Source organism: Manis javanica, chromosome 4, assembly GCF_040802235.1.
Source record: "Manis javanica isolate MJ-LG chromosome 4, MJ_LKY, whole genome shotgun sequence".
In the NCBI taxonomy this organism is placed as follows: domain Eukaryota; kingdom Metazoa; phylum Chordata; class Mammalia; order Pholidota; family Manidae; genus Manis; species Manis javanica.
The window spans coordinates 48089850-48112054 of NC_133159.1; the positions used below are offsets into that span (position 1 = coordinate 48089850).

A 22205-nucleotide genomic window follows, 5' to 3' on the forward strand; every position below is an offset into this window, starting at 1 on the left:
TTATTAATTACCTTTTCCTTTGTGCACATCTTTCTTTAGCTCTGTTGTAGTTTTCTTTGGAAAGGGCTTGACTTTAAGTTTCTTGATACCTCCTGAAGCTTTTTTCATTCTTTCTTCATGTGTTAGTTGGCTTTTGCCTTCTGGGAGTTTGTTATTTTGAGGATTCAGGCACATGTATATGTAATTAGGCTGCAGTGAGGGATTGGAGGGATTCATTGCAAAGTGCCATTTGAGCTGGATTTAAATCAAAGGTTAAAGTCTGACCATGGGGTAAGATGGGACAGGCTATCCCAAATAGGGGCATCAGCCTCAGTAGAGGCATGGACACATAAAAGCAGAGGGCATAAGTGAAGGCAGTGGGGTGACAGCAGGGTGGATGGGGCTTGGAGGGGGGATGAGAGAAGAGCCTAGAAGAATTCATCATCATAATGGCTAAGCTGGAGCCAGTTTGTTAAGTGTTCTGAGAGCCATGCCAAGGAGTTAAAATGTGATTCTAGGCCATGAGGAGCTGTACAATCATTTTTTTAAAGAAAAGGAATGTATAAGTTTTAAGTTTTTAGAAAGATGCTTCTAGTAGCACAAACCCCTCACAATATCTTCCTGTCCAACTTGAAATATCTCTAGTGTCGGTCTTTTTCTCTGTGGTTGGGAGTTTGAAACACACAATTGTTTCATTCATTACAGGTATTTTCGAGTGGGAATTATGACCCACTCCATGTTTTCAGCATCAATTTTCTTTTATGAATGATACTGAGAGTTAGGTTTCTTCCTGAAGCATCCTTCCTCTCTGTACTGTCAGCCTGGGCCCTAATCTGGCGTCTGGTTGAACTCAGAGTGAGGATAAGGTTTTGCTTTTTCAAGGGTAGTTGTGCTAGAAAGCAACATCTTGAGTACTTAGACAGTTACGGCAGGATCATTTATTGGTGGGGAATTAGGGAGCGCTCTTTCCTCCCTTTTATTCATTGCACACAGCAGATAGCCCAGATAGAATCCCTTTGTGGTTAATAACAAAATACTTGGATGATCCTGTTTTAACTTTCATCCCTACTTTCTCATGCTGCTCCTAGACCTGGTGCCTCCTGACATACATTGCAATATCCTCTTCATTTTACCCACAAGTTTCTTCAGCATCTAGGAGTCAGCAGAGACCTCCCCGCCCCGCTGAACACACAGTGAGAGGGGCGGGAGGAAGCTACACGTCTGCCCTGGGGTTGGCAGGGCGGCTGCTGCCTGGCCCTGAGTCTTGGAGATTTTGCTCTGTCTCCACCCTCTGCTAAGACCCGCAGCTGCGTGCTCTTTGAGGAGCCTCCTCCCAAGAAATGCTGTGGTTTTATGAAGTAATAGATGATTTTTAAAAAAAGTAAAAAGCTGTTCTTTTTGGTTGCCTTCAAGTCTGGGGGATTGTTTAGCTGAAAGGATTGTGATTGGAATGTAGAAGCCTTTTGAGCCAAGTCATACACCCCAAATCACTGATTTCTTTTATTTTTATTGAAAAGACTAGTTTTTGTTAGTTGTTTGGTAACTGGGGTATAGACTTAACTCATTCAGCACGGAGAGCTCTTGGCTCCAACAGGACTCTGCTCTCACGTGGTAAGATACAGTTAAAGCTGGCATATGTTGAGGGCCTGATCTGTGGTCTCCAACCCATCCGTGCACCATATGCATGGAGGGCTTGTTAGGTGCATAGGAGTTAAGTGAATTGCTCAGGATTGAAAGTGAAATCTCTGAAATCTTTGAAGTTGTGTGCAAAAATGTGTTGGGAAGGGCTTTTGTTTTTTCTTCTGTAAAGAATGGTGGTATCTTCCATCATGACGCCCCCCAAAGGCCAAACCCACACAGCTCTGGTAGGTCTGGAGCCTCCGACTGGTGACTGTGGGAGCTGAAGGAAGGGACACTCACTTTAAAGCTAGAATCCCAGTGTGGCTTTGGACTGAGCTCTGTCATCCTGGACTCAGTTTCTGCATCCTTGGTGTGAGACTGTTGTGTACTGCCTGCACACCTCTGAACTGTCTTGAGAATCTGATGAAGCATGTGGGAGCACTGTTGTGAGCTGTGGAGGAGGGGCCAGTCACTGTGTCTGGATGCAGGCCCAAGGGTTACAAGAATAGAATGAATTCAGTAAGATTGAGGCCCTCAGCTGGGAATGGACCAGTGTGGGGGAGAGATTTTTCCACAGAACTGGATTAAAAATCGGATTTTCATCTATGCAGCTGTGTGCTCTTGGCCCATTTGGCATTGATAACAGAGCACTTGTGAGTCATGTGGCCCAACTTAAGAGCAGCATGGGATCTTCACAGGTAGTCCGTCTGCATCTCCATGTAAGGGATCAGGCTTCTGGAAACACTCCTTCTCATCCAAGCACACGCTGCCTCTCCTTTGCTGGCTAATCTCCAGACTTTGCTTTTGTGGGGAAAGCAGGGAATACTGCTCTCTCCTCCTCCAAGACCCCTAGCAGTCTTAAGGATATCTCACACTTCTAATAAGATTCCTGATTTGTCATCCTATAGAGAGGTTTAACTGGGGTCTCTGGCTTCATAGATGAAGCTGGCGTGGCCTCAAGAAGAAATGCCGCTCCCTGGCTGCTCTGCGCTCCTGCCCCCACTGTGTCTCCTTTGGCAAGAAGCCTGGAGTTCTCTTTGAGACATTCTGCTTGGGTTCCATTGTCCACAGCGGCTGTCTGTGTGGCTGCTAGCTGAAGGCTCTCATTATGCAAGGTCTTTAATGACCATATACAAGATCTAACAGAAGCAGTTGTTTTCTGAGTTGAGGAAGATTGTTCAGCTCTGGCTTGAAGCACTGGTTTCTGCTGCAGTGGTTTAGCGGTTCATTTCTGGTGACTGGCCTTGGCTTTCTGGAGCCGTTAGAAGGAGGCTGTCTTCTCCTTGAGAACTGATCACTGAAACCACAAAGCACATGGAAAGAGATTTTGACTCATGTAATTTCTGTGTGTGACCTATTAGTATATAGAGATACTAGTAGTTCATAGCTGTTTTGGGCATATTTAGTCAACTCTTCATCTTGCTTAGTTTACTGCTAACATGTATGGGCATTCAAAGAGATGTTTAGCCTTTTCTAGATGTAAGCTCTCACCCAGTGCTTAGGAATTTAAAACCAAACAACAATAACAGATAATGAGCTTAACACTGCCATTTGCCTCTGAATTATTTTGCTGTTACTATTGTCTAAGGGACTCTATGGCTGGGGTTCTGCTCAGTTTCCGTGCTGTACACAGACATCTCTGTTCATATAGCAGTGACAGAGAAGGAGGAAGTAGGAAGAACTCATGGAATTTAAGGGCAAAAGTAGGTGAAGTCCAGTTATATATCTGCAAAATAGATGTAATGAGACTCAGGACTATTGTGTCATTCTGAGATAAACCATGTGGAAGCCCTTTATAGACTCAGAAGTGCTCCTAACATGAGAAGATTGGGTGAAACTGGGCAGTTGTCTAGCTGCTTCAGGGTTGATGAGTGGTGTTGCTGGGGTGTTTCTCCTTTGGGACTCCAGCATGGTTGCCCTTGGGTTCCCAAAAACACCCTGTGCATATGATACATTCCTCTTTATTATAGCCTTTGGGGAGGGAATAATTGAAAGTAGGACTTGGAGAGTTGCCTGGATGGTAGGAAACCTTTCTTGTTACTGTTTCTGTCTGCTTTACTCTTCTATGAAGTTCAACTTCTCTAGGTACCTGGCAGAAGATGGCCACTTCCCAGTTTCCAAGTTGATCTCACATCTTCTTCCATTCATAGGCAGAAGTTAAATGACTCCCTTTGGATTCTGACTGTAAATTCCTGAGACAAGGAATCTGTTGGCTCAGTTAGGTCACATGTCCATTCCTGGTCTAGCTGGGCGTGTAAGGGGACTTGAGTCCTGTACTTTCTACCTCACAACAAAGGATCCTGTCCTCTGTAGGGGCAAGAGAGGAGATAGTTGTGGGATATTATAGTACATAAAACTGTCAAGGTTCTTGATCTCATAGAGCTTACAATCTAATAGGAAAGAAAGACATTACACAAATAATTGTGGGGTAGAGTGGGTTGTATGATAGCCAGACATAACCAGAGAGGGCTAGCCTGGAAGGCCTCCCCAAGGACAGGTGGGTACAATTAACCAAAGGAGCCAGGACCGCACGGATCCTGGGAGGGAGCAGGGTGGTGAGTGAGGAATAAGTAAGTGTTCCAGACAAAGGTGGCAGAGGAAGGAAAAGCCCAAAAGTGGAAAAGGAAAGAAAACGCCTACTTTGGTAGTTTGGAAGAAACTGAAAGAAACACATGTTTAAAATTTTTTCAAAAATAGCTGATGTGCCATTCTCTTTGGCTCAGACTGGAAGTTCTTTGAAGGCAAAACTCTCTTTCCTGTTGCCATTGGAACCCATTGGTGTGGGGAGAATTTTTATGGCAGGGCACATTCTGTTTCATGCAGTAGTTTCTTAGCACAGTTTTCTTCCCAGCTTATTAGCTGTTTAGCTGTGAAATCTTAGTATATGCCCTGAAGTGCATCCTCTTGCCTTTCACTGGGAAGATGGATTACATACCCTAACAGTGTGCTTCCTCCCCCTCCAGGCTGGCAAAGGTGATAAAAGGGAAATGCTGGTCGTTTCTGGAAGGATCAATACTTGCCAGTTTTTCTTTCCTCTGTAGGTACTGCTCTTATGTCATCCCCCTTTCCAGCCCCTGAGCAGATGTTTTATGGGCATTGTTGGTTATGCTTTTGTTTTGAAAATTTGGAAACATTGAAAGAGGAGAGGGGTAGGAAAAAAGCCCATAATTGATTCTAATATATATTTAATTTGGCAGAACTTAAGAGAGACTTGCTGGGATAAGGCGGGACATTTCTTTGATCTCCCAGACTTCTTATCGTGGAAGGCAACAGGTGTCACAGCACGGTATGTTAATTACAAGTTGTATTTTATTTGCTCTCATCCATTCTCTGGTGTCTGTATATATATATTACTTTCTTAACTTTGACTGGACGTGCTGTTTGTACATCTGCATGTGATTTTGCATACTTGAAACATCTTGAATCTGTCTTCTACCTCCACTGCATATGCCTAAACACCATTGTTCCTGTGAGGCCTGGAAGGTGGGTATCCAAGGGGAAGGCTGTTCATTAAAACTGGGCACGTTTGTGAGAGATGTGAACAGTCCATCATGAAATGTGACTGTTTTTCTTTCCAAAGGCCCTTTTTATATGGTGAATAAAAGGAAAATATTTTTTTCTTGGTCCCTAAAATTAAGATAAGAGATATGTTTTTCAAGGAAGCTGATTTTAAATGGATAGGTGTGTTATGAACCTGTTTTGCTTTTTATATCACTGTGTCTGAACCATCACAGAGTGTAGAGGTATGTATGTTGAAGTCAATGTTTTTCAATTAATTATGAATGTTATAAAAAGCTATTGTGCTACATGACAGAGACAATTTAAAAAATACTCATTGAGTGTGAAATTGCAGCTGCTATAATTAACAGAGAAGTGTGTATGAATATATATATAGAGAGAGAGAGAGGGAGAGAGGGAGGGAGGAAAGAGAAAGACAGGTTGGACATGAAATCTCAAAGTAAGCAAGCTGTTGTCATCTTGACCTCAGATTTCAGGGGATGTACAAGAGGGGCAGTGGGGGGGGAGGGGTATTCTCATCTTGAGAACAATTTAGGATCTGTGATGGAGAAATCTGTGAGCAAGAAGATCATTTCCCAGAGGAAAGATAAAAGATAAACTTGTATAAATATATATTTAGGGAGGCAGTTGTTGTAGTTAGCTCATTCAGAGAGAGCTAAATCCTCCTCCATTTTCCTTTTTATTTAAAGGTGAGGGAGGCTGGCGATAGCAGTACCATCTTCCCTCTGCTCTTCCTGTCATCTCATTTTGGATGATTTGCACCTTTTCTTAAAGAGTTGATAAGAGTGTGATAGTTCAGCAGCAGGGGCGTGCAGAAAGGAGATAGTAGGGGACGTGTCTCACAAGCCCGTCATTCATCAGGGGCATTATCTTCCCCCACTCCCAGTGAAATGATCCTTAGCTGAAGGTCTCAGGGTAGTGAGGCTCCACAGATGTGTAAGGGTGGCCCCGGCAAACCTCAGGTACTCACCCCGCAGGTCATTACCGTGATACTGTTATACCACCCATGGAGAGGCCATTGTGTTGGTGGAAATCTCATCTTAGCCATTCCTCTTTGGGTGTGACATTAATTGTCTGAAGTTATTTCTGGAAGGGACTTCCTCTAGGTTTTTTTTTTTTTTTAACCTTTGTGCAGTAGTGAAGAAATGTTTTCATCATTTTAGCCAAATGGACCTATATTAGTCAAAATAATGCCAATAGTGTGGGTATTGGCAATATCCCATTGGCCTACAGACCTTGAGGACTCAAAGACAGAACTACAGATACAAGAGGACCTTGCTTTCCTTCTCTTTTCCCTTGGGTGCTCTGTAACACAGGGTTTGACTTCTTCTCTGGTTCTTTCTGATGGTACTGGATAGAATACACTCCCATTTTGTGGTGTCTGATACCCTATTAAAGCACCTGTGGAGTGGGCTTTTTGAAGCTAGCTCTGGCTCAGATTTAATAGATTTGAATGCAGTGACATGTGTACCCACTGTGGAGTCACAGGGTGACTTACAGCATTCAGTTCTGCCAGACATGAGTTGTGTGGCCTTGGGGATGTCCTTTTTCTTTTTTCAATCTCACTTGCCTTATCTGTAAGGTGGGGTCATGGTACCTACCATGTGAGCTTGTTGGAAAAGTCTTTTATAGCCGTTTTTCCAAACTAGCCTGATGATAGGAATTGGCTGAACCATTAATTCAAAGCATAGATCCAGGACTTCCAGTTTTAAGCTTCCTGAATCAGAATCTCCATGAGATACCTGGAAATTTGTATGTTTAGCAAGTGCCCCAGGTGGCTGTATGATCAGTACCTAACAATATACATTCACGTAATATGTGAATCTAAGGTGCTGTACACCTGTGAGGGACTCAAAGTATTTTACAAAGTTTAGTGAATTTGGTGGATGTAAAAATGGAGAGCTTCTTTTTGACACATCAGAATATGCCTGGGGGCTTCTGTCCCCATCCACAGCAATCTGAAACCCTGAGGAAGCAGCAGAAAGTTTAATGTTCAGAAATGATTAACTGGCTGCCCAGTCATCCCTGCCATTTTTTATTGGCTGCGGCACTCATGACTCGTTCTATTTTCATTAGTATGGATTTGCAATCCCCCCTCCCCTGCCCCTTGCCCTGTACTTGTGAGCACCTTCAGAGTTCTCCCTTCCAGTTTCCTTCTCTTCTAGAGAAGAGCTGGCAGACCTTGATCAGACACACGCCTTCCTCCTACAAGGGTGGCTGCCCTCTCCCTGGCACACCTCTCTTTAATATTTGTGTGGCTTTTCTGTTGTTTTCTCAGCCTTTCAATTCTTTCTCCCTTCTCTATTTCAGCCTGTTCCATCAGGGTGAAACAAGGAACCCCTTTGAACTTTCTTGATTGTAGCATTAGGATAATGACAGTACCTACTTCATGGTGTTATACTATGGACTGAGTGAGCTAACACTACAATTTCCAATGGAGAATGGAGACATTTTTTGAAGGAATTAGCTATTTGATTTAGTTTCCTTTCTCTATCGATTTTGGCAGGAATCTTTGCATTAAGCTTCTGGCATAGTGGGAAGAGGGAAATCCTTGTAGTCAGACTGACCTGGATTCACTGTCTCTGCTGTGTACTGTCTGCAAGAACAGGGAGTGAATGATTTCCCCCTGCTGGGCTTGGGGTCCTCATCTGGACATCCTTTCAGGGTGGTTTAGGGCGTTATTAGTATTGTGGATTAAATGTGTAGTACATTGTATTTAAGCAATGCATGGTTCTTTTAATGAAAAAAATCCTCTTTGTCGGTCTCCTCTTCTGGAATTAGGAAGATGAGGGTTTAAGTTTGAATGTGCCAATGCAAAAAAAACTTTGGGCAGTGGGACATGAACTTGGCATCCTCTGGGCCAGGGAGAGATTCAGACTGGGTGTTTATTTGGCCTTTATTGTGATTGTTTTGGGAGCTTTGGGGAAATGAGTGCCAAAAAGGCTAGAGGGTGTTTTTCTTTCCCTTTTTCTCTTCATTATTCTAGTGGAGTCAAGGCTAAAAAGTGATCACATTTCACCTTGTCTTAAAGCTTTCAGACTTGTTTTTGGCAGTGAAATGTATAAGAAGTCTTCTTCCTCCTCCTCCTCCTCTCCTCATCTGTTTCTCTCTCCTTCCCCTTCTTGTTTCTCCCTTTAGTTGTTGTCCTCATCCTACAAAATATGGAAGCTACTCTTGTTTCTCTGGGGCACTAAGAAAATACCACCTGGCCCGTGATTAATTTGGAACTTAGCTCCATTCTTTTCTATATTAATTAAAATAATTGTTCTTAATGATAACATATCTATCAGTTTTCACATGCCTCCTCTTTACCTGTGCTAGGCACATTAGCAAACGTGAACCCCATTAATCCTCGTAACCATCAGTTAAAACAAATGGCATAACCACCATTTTGCAGTTTGAGAATCGAAGCTGAATGGTTTAGTAATTTTCCACATGTCAGCCTTTGAGTAGGTAACTATCCAGAGTTTTGGTAACATAAGAGAAATGGCAGCTTAGAAATTCAAGTAATACAATTTTGTATAATCAGACAAAACATATTCATATATATAAATCTTTTCATCAAAGAGATTTGAGTTGACTCGCAATAGAATAAGATCAAAACAGTAATAAAATAGTTTTAAAAAAATCACAGTGGAGTGAAAATATTGATAGAATAACTGGGATCATGCTAAGAGCTTCATAAAAACTGTAAGAATCTTCATAATTACGAATAGATGTGTTCCCAGGCTTCCTAGTGACCAAAGCAAAGACTAGAACATAATCAAGCTGAAATGAGTGACCAGGTAAGAACCTGATCCTGATTGCTGTCCAGGAGAAGTAGAACTCTGACTGTGGGGTCTCAGAGAGATTTGTCCTATAGAATAATTTATATTCTATAAATTCTTTTAAAGGTATATACTATTAAATTTAATGATAACTGTTTTTAGTTTTGATGTATGAAAGTACATTTATTTTCCACAATTTAAAAACCACTGTCTTGTTTTACAGTAGAAATATTCAAGTGGAACAATAAAATGAACAGTATGTGTACATACATTGTATATAAAGACAGGACTCATGCATTTGTATTCCAGTGTTTAGCACAGGTATTACAACTGTCAGCCCCATTTAACCCTTAAAACAAAAAAGTAGGATCTTTAGAAATACTCCTAATTCAGATCTACGCTGTAGCCAGATTTCTCTAAGTCATATTCTCTGAGTGTCTCATGTAGAAGAATGTGAACAATAATCCACAAAAATGAACAGGTACAAAATTCAGCCTTTCCTCCCATGTGTGTATATGTGTATGTGTGTATATATATTATATCATTTTTTAAAACAAGGATGCTCAGGATGAGCCTGAAAATAATGTGTATAGCATGGCTTAAAGTGATGCTACAGAAAAGAAGTTCTATGTGTAAATAAATGGGTGAAGGGGCTGGGATGCTGGAAAAGAGAATACTGGCTTTGAAAACCACTTGCTCCAGAGGCAAGAACTATCTTAAGGGAACTGAAGGCAGATATTTGACTAAGGAAGTTGTATACATCTGACAAGCAAATAGCATCGCTTTGCTGAAATTATCTTTGACCAATCGAGACCCCATTTGGCATGTAGCACTTGCAGGGACTTGTTTCCACAAATGCCACCTCCCTCCCAACCTCTCTGACTCCTCCCATGCCAAGAGGCATTCCCTAGGTTTAATTTCAAATAGACCTTTTATTTTTAAAGCAGTTTTAGGTTTACAGAAAAGTTTTAAAGACAGAACAAGTGAATTCCTATATACTCATTACCCAGGTTCCCCTGTTATTACATTGTCACAATTGGCGATCCAATACTAATATCATTAATTGAATTCCATACTTTATTCATATTTCTTTAGTTTTTCTTTCTGTTCCTAGTGGCCTTTTTCTGTTCCAGGATCCTAGACAGGATACCATATACATTTAGTCATATCTCCTTAGGCTCTTCTTGGCTGTAAGGGTTTCTCAGTTTTCTTTGTTTTTGGTGACCTTGACTGTTTTGAAGAGTGCTGGTTATGTATATTGTTTGATGTTTTTTTTCATGAAACCTGGGGTAGTATGTGTTTGGGAGGAAGACCACAGTACCATTTTCTGATGATTACCATTTTCATTATATCATATGAAGGACTTATGCCATTGGTATGATACCACTGTTGATGTTGACGTTGATCACCTGGCTGAGCTTTTGCTTGCCAGGTTTCTCCACTATAAAGTTACTCTCTCCTCCTTCTGTATTGTACTTTTTAGAAGGAAGTCACCATGAATAGCTCATACTTAAGGAGTTATGCCTCCCCTCCTTGAAGGTAGATTATCTATATAGGTCATTTTGATTTTTCCTGTATGGGAGTTGTCTGTTCTGAATTCACTTATTTTTATTGCTTTGGATTAAAATAATTTGATAAGCAGGCTCCTTATGTACAAGAGACACTTTGGTAAGAAATATCTTGCTTAGAAGATACATGTTAGAATTACTGAGACTTTTCTATGGCATATGGGAAAACAGGCCTGAATTCCTAGATCTCAGGTTTATTTTCCCTTATATTTCTTTGTATGATTTATTTATTTCTGTTCCCTCTCCCCTCCACTACAATGCAAAATTCTGTGTAAGTTGTCAGCAAATAGCCTATCTGCTACTTTAAAGAGGTGAATTTATATTTTTTAGAAACTAATCCCTTTTAAAACAGTAATTGTTTTCCTTAATTGCATCGTTCTCTATGTTTTAGGCTTATATTTTTGTACTGTTATGTTTCTCATGGTATTTGCTAATCTGTTCAAGAGAAGATTATGATCAGGTTTTTTGCAGATATATAGTCATTTTCTAAATAAAATCTCCAGTATCTCAAAAGTAATGTCATTACTTACACTACTTATTCTACTGTTTTTCATTTTTTTATTGTAAATCTATATTGTATGGCTTACTTTTTACTTAATGTGTTTCCCATACTAGTAAATATTATCAGCAAACCTGTTTTTCAGATAATATTCTATCCCATGTGAGTAAATGTATGTGTCAATTTTGCCAATATTTTAGGCTTTAAGTGGTATCTTATTTAATTTGCATTTTTAGATTATTAAACACAATTTTTCTTATATTTCTATAATGTGTTATTAATTTATGTTAATGTCACTTATGACCATTTGTGTTACATATGCCGATTGCCTATTTATTCTGATTACTAATACTTATATTGGATTTCAGTGTTTTCTTAAATATTGGTGAGAACTCTTTATTTTGTTTTAGTATTTTTCCCCAGATGTTCTATGCAATACCATGTCTTTACCTACATTCATCAAATTAATATTTTGTTACATTGCCTCAAATGCTCTCTCTCTCTAACAGGCATTAATTTGTTTATTTTGCTGAACTATTTGTAAATGAATTGCAGACATCACATACCTCCCTCCTAAATTCTGCAACAGGATCATCCAAGAGTACTGACATTCTCCAGGGTAACCACAGTGCCATATCATACTTAGGACAATTAGCATTAAATCCACATTATTTAAATTCCTAACAGGTATCCCTGTTGTAAAGGGTTCAAAGTGCTGCTCACTCTTCCTTGTCATTGCAGGTCTGTCTGATAGAGACTACATAAAAAGTATATTAGCTAAAATAAAAATGACAACCTACCTGATTATCTTAGAAAATACTCTTTAACCCCTAATGTATAGAGCTTCTAATCTATTGGGGAGATAATGCAACTCAGAAGTGAGGCTACACCAGCATTCAAATGTCCAGGTGTCTGTGTACATATATGGGGGAAGGAAGACCAGATACATCAACCAGATACCAAGTCAAGGAACTGAGTCAACAACACAAATGCAGGCCCTGCTCAGGTTGCATTCTTCATTGCACCTGGGCATGGACAGTGAAGTAGTGGGCTCAGTGTTATTCTAGGTATGGTTTGTCACCTTATCTTTAACACAGTGACCCTTAAAACATGGCATAGTATATTCCAGTTTCAACCATTAGATGAATTTCCCTTATTCTCTTAGAGAAAATTAAGTAAGGGACGGGATACCAAGTCAGCTTTGCTTCCCCTGATCTGCTCTGCTGGATGGAGCAGGCAGGATCGCAGTCTTCTCTCCCTGAAGGGCTGAAACAGCAGTATGGGGCGAAGAAGGAAGAAACTTCCCCTGTCCTGCCTGCCTCTGGTGACAGGCCTGAAGTCCAGGTCCCTTCCTTAGCACTGGGCTTCCTGATCACAATTCTCAGTTGCATATCTAAGATAAGACTTGATTTAAAAAAAAAGTTGTATTGAAATATAATTTGGATGCTATTTAAGTCAACCATTTATATAGTTCAGTGCTTTTGATGGATTTTGTAATTTTTATAAATTAGAGTAAAATATATATAGCATAAAGTTTACCATTTTTGAGTCTATAATTCAGTGGCATTAATAACATTCACATTGTTGAACAACCATTATCACTATCAATTTCCACAACTTTTCACCATTCCCAAGTAGAATCTCTAGCTATTAAGCAAGAACTCCCTATTCTCTTCTCCAACCCCAGCCCTTTGTAATCTCTAATCTACTTTCTGTTTGTATGAATTTGCCTCTTCTAGATTCCTCATGTTAAGTAGGATCATACAGCTTTGTGTGTGTGTCTGGTTTATTTCACTTAGCATAATATTTTCAAGGTTCATCCATTGTGTTGGAATTTCCTTCCTTTTTATGGCTGCATAATATTCCAGTGAATGCATATACTACATTGTGCTATTCTATTTATCTGTTGATGGACCTATATGAATGATTGGATTATTTCTTCCTTCTGGCTGTTATGAATAAAGCTGCAGTAAAATTGATCAATTTTTGTGGGTATATATCTAGGAGTAGAACTGCCGGGTCATATGGTAATTCTATGTTTGGTTTCTGAGGGACTGCCAAGCTTGTTCATAGCATCTGCACCATGTTACCACCAGTGATGTATGAGGATCCCAACTTCTCTACATCCTCATCAGTACTTGCTTTCTTTTCTTTTTTCTCTTTCTTATAGCTTTCCTTACAACTGTAAACTAGATTTGCATTGTGGCTTTAAGACTTGATTTGCTTATGATTTTTGGTAGAAACCTACCAAAGAAAGTAAAATTAATTGAATTTAGCTAGACCTTTATTGAAATTTGATAAGGATCCTCATGATAGTGTCATAAAATTGAAGAATTTTGGAAGGAAAAAATCAGTTATTCCTGGTATGATTGATGCTAAAGTGTTTTTATTTGCATTATTTTATGGTTGTATTGAAAGATGATTTCTCAGAACAGTGGTATAAAACAGTTCTTCGAGGATCTGGAAGAACGATTCAGTCATCCTCTTGCATCAGCTTATATTTTGGTATATTTATTAGTACTGAGAAATGGCTTGTAAATATTAGATTTCCTTTACCTTCAATTTTGGGAAAGAAGTGTGCTTTTACTCTCTACAGAAGATACACGATCCTAACCTTTTCTCTGATGAATAATAGAAATAATAAAAAACTCAAAATAAGAGTGGTTTAAATGCATAAGTATTCATTCTTTTTGAATAAATGTGGCGTCTCAGGTTACTGTGACAGCCCCATGAAGTCACCAAGGGCACTTTTGATTTTTGTACTTTACCATATTTAGCCCTGACTTTGATTCTCCAGGTCACCTCCTTGTCCACATGGCTGCTGGTGTCTGTGTTGTGCAGTCCATGTCCCATGTAGAAGGAAGAAAGAAGGTGGGGGATGCATAAAAAGGAAGGACTACACACCTGAGTCAGCCTTCTTCACATATCCTTCTTGGAAGATCTGCATAACACTTCCTGCATATCACTGGTCAGCACTGGGTTTATTGTCATACCCAGCTACAGTGGAGCCTGTAAAAAGTAGGCTTTTAGCTGGAAGCATTGCTATCTGAATAAAATTGGGATTCTCTTACTACTAAAGAAAATAAATAAGGGAGAATTAATATTGAGCAGGTAAAAATATAATCACAAAATTGTAATTTCTCAGTAAATTACATTGACTAATACACCAGATACCAATTCATAATCTTTCTACAATGGTGATGGGGAGGTGGCCGATGGTGGAGGTCATGAGGGGGTGGTTTATAGTGGGCAGCAGCTGTAGTTCACAGTTTCCATCACTGAATTATTCATTCACTGATCTACTTATTCCCTGCATATATATTAGTAGAGCATCTAAGAGGTATCCTTGCTCTAATCTATCGGTATGTAGGTATACATTTATTTCAACTATTCAAATCCATGTAAGGGTTGGAGCCAATGATTCCTTAGCTCAGAGTTTTGCTGTGCCATTTATCAGCTGGGTGGACTCGAGCAAAGCTTTTAATCCCTCAATCCCCATTTCCTCTTAAGGTTGAAGGAGGACAAAATCACACTGGTTTGCTTTATGGGGAAATGAAACATTATGGGTAAAACCTCTAATGAGTTTTTGCTACACAGTAATGCATAGGAAGTGCTACTTCCATTTATCTTTCCCTTTAGTCTGTAATTTTTATTTTTATTTTTAAATTTTAAGGTGAATCCAAATTCATTTAAACAGCTTGCAAGTAGAGTGTTTGGGATGGGACATTTAGATACCACATAACTTGTGTGACTGCCTTTCTCCCCCATTTGGGAGTTTTGTCTTGATTTCCTGTGGATATGATCAGGGTTCAGTGAGTGACGGAGCATAAGAGGTCTCAGAGCTACTGTGAGCACAAAGAAATAGGTAGGTGCTAGGATATGCAGACCAGTCAGTATCCAGAGGCTGAGAATCCAGGGAGGGCAGGTGAGAATGCAGTATACTGGGGTCAGTTAGGTGACAGGAGAGGGAACACAGCATTAGAGTCATGGCTTCTCATCCATGCCTATCAGAAGCATCAGAATTGAGGGACAGATTTTGGGTTGACCAGTCCTACTGCCCTACACTAAAGCTTCCCTATGGGATTACTGGTGTCCCTCTTTATCTATTATGTTGAGGCAAACTCTAGGGAAGGTTGAGGTGTTTTCTTTCACTTTTCATCGGTAAAGCAAATCTCGTGGACAGAAAAGGTAAAGAATCCTCCCCTTTTGCCCTTTGGCACAAAGGAGATAAAACTGTGTGACCTCAGGTGACTATTATGTGCACCCTTTGTTAAGAAGGACTCATTTGAATTTGCTCCATTTCTATAAGCTTTTTTCCCCAGATCTCCACTGCATATCTAGGCATGAATTTTGTATGCCTGAAAAATGATATCTAGTATGACTGTACTTTTCTAACTGAGCAGCAATATAGTGTTTCCTTTAGTTAACAATTTTCTCTGAGACCTTGAGTCACTTTTAGAATTTAATCCCATTTTGCTCTTTCAATGTGGTACAGTGGGATGAATATGAGTTCTGATTTACAAATAGTATGATGGTATATTCTCTGCTGAAAGTGTTTTGAGACTGTAAGAGTGCTGAGAGCGAGCAAGCTCATTTTCCAGGTGATATAAATGAACCTCAGGAAGGTCTCCCTCTTAGGGCAAAACTAGTGGGTAGAGTAGGAGTTAGATGTTGAGGAGGACACCCCCACATCACACATTGTTTAGGGTCTCTTTCTCCAACCTCACAAGACATCCCTCTGGATAGACAGGATATCTCAGTCCTCATGAACTCTTAAATTTGTTTCCTGTCGTGCCTCTGTTGGTGAACTCCTTTGAGAACTTTGCTATTGAGCCTTTTGAATATGCTGTACCTGCGTGATTCTGGGTGGCCTCTGTGTTTCCGTCAATCTGATGAAAGGTACCAGGATTTAGTCTTGAAACCCCAGGTACGGAAGGGTTCCAGTGGTCAGGTGGTCAGGACCTACCTCATAAGATGCTCAAGGCAGCATGGTTTGAGACTCGGAAGACTGTGTCTGGGCCAGCCAGGTACCTTGGGTCCCTAGTCCTCAGTTTCTTCATCTGCAAAATTTGATCCATTTAGCCCCTCCTGGGACTGCAGCTCTCAGTCTATGAAATGTAGTGTTGTTGACCAGAGTTTCTCTTTGGGTTCTTTCTTAAAACTCATTCCTTTGAAAAAGTATTGTTAAAGTCTAGTTAACGTTGAACCCATTGGGTTATAATTTAGTGTCAAAATGCTATGCTTTTTCTTTCTCTCTCCTTTTTTTCCCCTCTTTTTTATATGTACTTTTTTCCCTCCTCATTTTCATTTTCATTCTTCAGTTCTCTTAAGTTATTGTCAAGGGCCTTTGAAAAGAATTCTTAAATGTTATTAAGAAATTGCAGTCAGGGAGCCCTTTGTTCCCAAGTCACTTAGAAGATTGCTTTTTCCCTTTGTTAAATATGAAAATTGTCAACCTGTATCATTAAAATGTGCCAAAAACTTCATTCACCAATAAAAAGCATCAGCTCTCATTATTGCCCAGATATTATTCTTTTCAAAAGCTGAACACTATCCCCAGTCTTTCTAAACACTCTTCGGCTCATTCATCTTCCTGGTTTTGTTACATTTTGAACTTCTCTAGGTCTATATAGGGTGGCAGCCTGTCTTTTAAAAATTAATGGGTTCCAAATGCCATTCAAACCTATTTCCTCCCTCAGCCTCTTGCCCCCCTCTCTCCAGCCCTGCCTGTTAGGAGTCTTATATTCTGTATAAATATTGAGCTGGAGATAGTTTCTAAAGAGGTGTTTGGACTTTTAATTAACACTGACAGCCTGTCTGCTTGGGATTTTGCTCTGCTGTCTCCATGGAGAAGTCAGGCAGGTCAGTATGGAAAGGGGAGGGAGGCTCCACAGTGGATATGTTCCTGGCGGTTGGCCCTAGAGACACTGAACTCTGAGCCAACCATGAAGTCATTTTGAATTTAAGGAGTCTTGCTAATCCAAGGCAATGTGTCTTAATTTGACAAAGTAAAGGCTGCCCGATAAGCAACCCTAACTACAAGTTCTGTGAAACTGGGGGTGTTTGTAAGTTTAGATTGTGCTAGAGAAATGTGGTGATGTGGAAGAATGGGCTCATTTTCTTCTGTTTACTGCCTTTCCCACCCCATCCCCCTCTCCTCCCTCTCTCTCTCACTTACTTTGGCCCAATTCAGCCCTGCAGTCTGGCCTCTGCAGTGGCTTGATGTGAAATTTGAGAAACATATGTAGTTTTCTATTTCAGGAAAATGATCTCAGGGATTGAATGTGTTTTTTTGTTGGCTGTTAAGCTCTGATCTTGCCCACTGTGGTTTTTTGATGATGGGAAAGAGGCTTCGAAGTGCTTTTTATCAGAATTTCATGTAATAAACCTTAAGGCTTGGTTTCTTTAACTCGGCCCCGCATCCCTCCCAGGCCCACGACACAATGCCATCTATTCTGTCAGAAGTGGGAAGAAGTGCTCATTGTTCGTATTACAATCAATCCATTGCTGCTGGCACACACATATACAAAAATGGCCACTGTGTCTGTCTTTCACAAAAGCTATTTTAAATGTAGTTCATTGGAGGACCAGGGGTCTGCATACTGTTGCCCATAAAGGAAAAGAGATCCGTGGGGTAGAAGTCTGCCTTTGTTTGGCCTCGGAAGGGCCAGTATTATTCTTTGTTTTAGAGGTGAGTGCCAACAATGGGCCCAGTGCCCTGCCAACCAGACTTCACTGATCCAGCCACACAGGATGTGCAGGCCACCATTACCATGGCCTGTTGAGAAGGGTTGAGCGGGGGTCAGGTGAGTGCGCCTGGGGGAGGCTAGCAGAGGCCTTGGCTGAGAGTTGGGGTATTGGGAGGTTGACTCATAGTGTTCTCAGCTGGGTCCAACCTGCCCCATGTCCGGTCTGCAGCGGAATCAGGCATGACTCTAGCCCCTGGGAGCATCTTCTTCATGGTGGAGAAAGGCTCCAAGACCTGTGGGTATCCACTAGACATGAGCTTTCTGAAGACAGCAGCTTGTCTGTTTTCATCTTTGTATCCAGGGAGTGCTTGCTCAATTAACATGAGAATTATGTGCTCTGAGGGAGGTCCCTGCAGGATATGCTGGGGGTACACAAAGGGGACCAACCTAGCCACTCTCAGACTTGGGGTGGGGTAAGGAGGAGGAAGGAGAAAGCACAGGAAAGGCATATCCAGAGGGAAGGGAGCTGACATTACAGAGCAGTCTGTATTCTATCCTATTTGTTCCTTCCATTGTATCATTTTTGCAGAGGAGGAAACTGAGATTCAGAGGTCAAAGAACACGTGCAAGATTGCAGAGTGGCTGAGAGCAGAGGCTGGATCCTGACACAGATTCATGTGGCTCCAAAGCCACGGCCCCTTGCCGCGTGTAACCCATCTTTCTAGAAAAGGAGAGAAGATGGAAACCCTAGTGCTTCTCACACTGCCCTTGGCTCTGCCTCTTTTTTTTGTCCTGTAGGTGAACTGACCACCTCCCTCTGTTATGAGATCTGGCCTTTGTCAAATGATCTGGAAAAGTTTAAGGGACTTTCAAGTGGCGGCAGAGGCAGGTTTCCAGGAAGCAAACACAGGGAAGCTTCGTAGGCCTTGCCGACCCTCACTGCCTGGGCCCTTGTGGGTGCTGTGATTGTTGAGAGTTGTGGAATGTTCTAGGAGGGGAGAGGTTGCAATCAGGAAGTATTTCTAAGTAGGCATTGCTGATCTCAGGAAAAAAGGGACCTAAATCCCCAAACTGCAGTTATTTAACTTTTTTCTTATTATTTTTATTTTCTTATTATTGAATGTGCTTTTTTGTTGGCTGTTAAGCTCTGATCTTGCCCACTGTGATTTTTTGATGATGGGCAAGAGGCTTCAAGTATAAACCAATGGAAAACATGATTCTGTGTAAATAATCATTATTATACCTGATTTTGTATTCCTTTTCTTAAAGAAAGGATATAATAGCCTCGGAACTGGAACTTGCCCTGGAAAGTTGTGTGAGAGCATCTTTCATGGAGAAAGGAATGGGAACTCAGGGCTAAGGCACTGAGTTTGGGCTCTGGCGTAACATGCCAGCCCTGGGACTTATTGTGTGACCTGAGCAATGTACTTTTCTGTACTTCATTTTCATCACTTGAATCTCATGGACTTGCTGTGGGGACTGGAAGGATTCACATGTATAGAGTTTGTAGTACAGCCTGCTAAGGACTCAGTAAATATTAGTTGCTCCTGCTACTGTTGTTGTTATTGTTATTGATACTGGCATATGACATGCAAGTGGATGGAGCTTAATACCAGTGTCTGCCATTAAAAAATTGACCTTCTGGAGGGTACAGTGGGAGGAAACTTTAGACTTATATTAAAAAACCCAAAGACTATATAACCTTCTGCATTTATTTCCTTATCATCTTTGACCATCAACCAAATGGCTTCAGATAAATCTTATTATAGGGAAAGCTAGTGATATTTTTGCATTTATTTCCTTACCATCTTTGACCATCATCCAAATGGCTTCAGATAAATCTTATTATAGGGAAAGCTGGTGATATTTTTACAGAACTGAGATGTGATCTGTGTTCATCTCCTGCCACTCTTTCTCACACACGGACATCCCAGCCCCTTCAGACACCTTGCTGATCCCTGGGACCTCTCATGTCTTCCTACCTTGCACGTACTTCGCACACACTGCATGTACTTTCTCCAGAATGTCCTTCATGCTTTCTTTTCTGCTTGGTGAGCTTTTGCTTATCCTTCAGTACCCATCTTAAACATCATATTATTTTCAGCCCTTCAGACTCCTGGGAGCAGTTAGCCACTCCCTCTTCATTGTTCCTGTGGTTCTTGTAGCACTTATCTCAATGTACTATAATTCTTTCTCAGCGTATGTTTTTCTTCCACTAGCTTAGGAACGCTTCAGATAAAGAAACCAGTTTATTCACCTTGACAGGCCCTAGTGCAGAGTGCATGACATGTGTTAGGTGCTGAGAAGCTTAGGGGGATTGATTGGAAAGAGTTTCTCTTTTCATAACATCCTATTTTAAAAGACATAATAGTTTGTTTCCAGAAAGGCTATATAGTATGGTTACACAGAATCATGTTTTCCATTGGTTTATACTCCAGTTTAAGAAATGTGTTCAATACCTGATTGTTCTCCAATTTGAAATGACTCTGTAGCCTTTTCTCATTGAATCTTGCTTTTAATCCTCTGGTTTAAGCAGAGAATGCCTTGTAAACAACTACTTAGGTTGCATGTGCCTTGCTGGACTAACTCAGTGAGCACAGGACCTTGTATGTTTGGCCCACAGTTCTACCCCCAGGTCCTAATGCAGGGAAGGGCTCAGAGTAATAGTTCTAGAGGTAGAAGAAAATTTATAGTAATATACTTTATGTTAGTACTTATGTACTATAAGTATAAAGTATATAAAACAATTATAATCTTATTAATTTGTACTAATAACAGGGTTCTTAACCTGTGTTGGCCCTATTGTGAGCATTTTAGATGTGCTAGCCCCTTCCATATACTCATCATGTGTATTTTACAGATGAGAAAACAGGCTCAAAGAGGCCAGGGTCACACGGTTAATGAGTGACAAACTGGGATTTGAACCCAGGCAGCTGGCCATACCAACTAGGTTTTTAATCACAATCTGTACACTCTCTGATTAGTACTAATTGTAATGCTCAGTACTTGTCTGTTAATTGATTATTAAGGAAATCCAACAGAGAGCTATTTTTTTAAAGTAAAGAGCTCATTTGTCAGGTGATTTTTCAGCCTAAATCGGTTGTCCTCAACGTGTGGCCTCCAGAACAGCAACACAAACATCACCTGGAAATATTTGAGAAAGGCAGAGTGTCCAGCCTCATCCCACACACCTCAAATATTAGAAACCTGAGGAGTGGGACCCAATTATCTGTGTCTTAACAAAGCCTGCAGGAGGGTCCAATGGATTCTAAAGTTGAGTTTCACTTCCCAGAGCAGAAAAATTATTTTCTCTAGAATTTTACCCCTTTTATTTTGTGGAGGTATAGAAATAGACATTTTTAGTTTTCCCCAGTGTTTTTTTCTTGAAATATCATTGGCATATAACATTGTGTGTTTAAGGTGTACACTGTGTTGATTTGATATACCTGTGTAGTGTAAATTGATTGCTACCATAGCATTGGTAACACCTCTGCCAGGTCACATAATTACTAACCTTTTCTTTTTTGTGTTGAGAACATTTAAGATTTACTGTCTTAGCAACATTGAAGTATATAATACAGTATTGTTACCTATAATACCATGCTGTACATTAGATTGCCAGAACATATTCATGTTACAACTGAAGTTTGTACTCTTTGACCAACATCTCCACAATGCCCCTCCCTCCCCCTACCCAGTCCCTGGAATCACTATTCTACTTTCTGTTTCTATGAGTTCAAATTTTCAAGATCCACATCTAAGTGATATCATTCAGTATTTATCTTTGTCTAACTTACATTTTAGCACAGTGCCCTCAAGGTCAGCTAATGTCACAAATGGAAAGATTTCCTTCTTTCTCATGGCTGAATGATACTCCATTGTGTATTTATACCACATCTTCTTTATCTACCATCCATTGACTGATATTTAGATTTTTTCCGTGTTTTGGTTATTGGAAATGGAATGATCATGGGAAAACAGGTATCTCTTTGAGACCCTGTTCACATTTCCTTTGGATCTGTACCCAGAAGAGGAATTGCTGGATCATGTAGTTCTACTTTTAAGTTTCTGAGGAACCTCCCTGCTGTTTACCACAGTGGCTGCACCAATTTACATTCCCACCATCATGTACAAGGATTGCCTTTTCTCCACATCCTCACCAACACTTGTTATCTCTTTTTGTTGATACATTGGTGATAGTCTTCTGATGATATCTCACCTCTGTGTATCCTTGAGTTCTGTGACATTTATGTAGGGAACTAAGCTCTCGCTTCAGTGAATGTTTTTGCTAAGGCTTTTGATAAGTTTAGAAATACTGGGAATGTCTGTACCTTGCTGATTTTTTTTCTCACTCCTAATGAATTTCAGAATCTGGGAACTTAAGGAATATGATACCCCCTCCATCTAGCCATGCTCTCTCAGGTTTCTGTAACTAGAAGGTGAAGAAGGAGCCAGAGATGCAAAGATAACAGAGAAAGAGGAGAGAGCAGACCCAGGATTGGGGAACCAGAGTTTCTTGTCATCACACTTCCCAGAAATATCCTTAGCCCCTCTGGACTCTACA

At 40.5% G+C, this 22205-nt stretch overlaps 1 protein-coding gene across 9 annotated transcripts in view; it reads left to right on the forward strand.

The window, feature by feature from the left end:
- The window catches only part of FGGY (FGGY carbohydrate kinase domain containing), a 409199-nt gene that overhangs the window by 60296 nt on the left and 326698 nt on the right, over positions 1 to 22205 (forward strand). For all 9 annotated transcript variants that reach the window (XM_073234008.1, XM_073234011.1, XM_073234012.1 and 6 more), the window contains exon 5: positions 4797 to 4885. In XM_073234008.1, coding sequence (XP_073090109.1) covers positions 4797 to 4885 — 89 coding nt within the window. The remainder of the gene's footprint in view (positions 1 to 4796; positions 4886 to 22205) is intronic.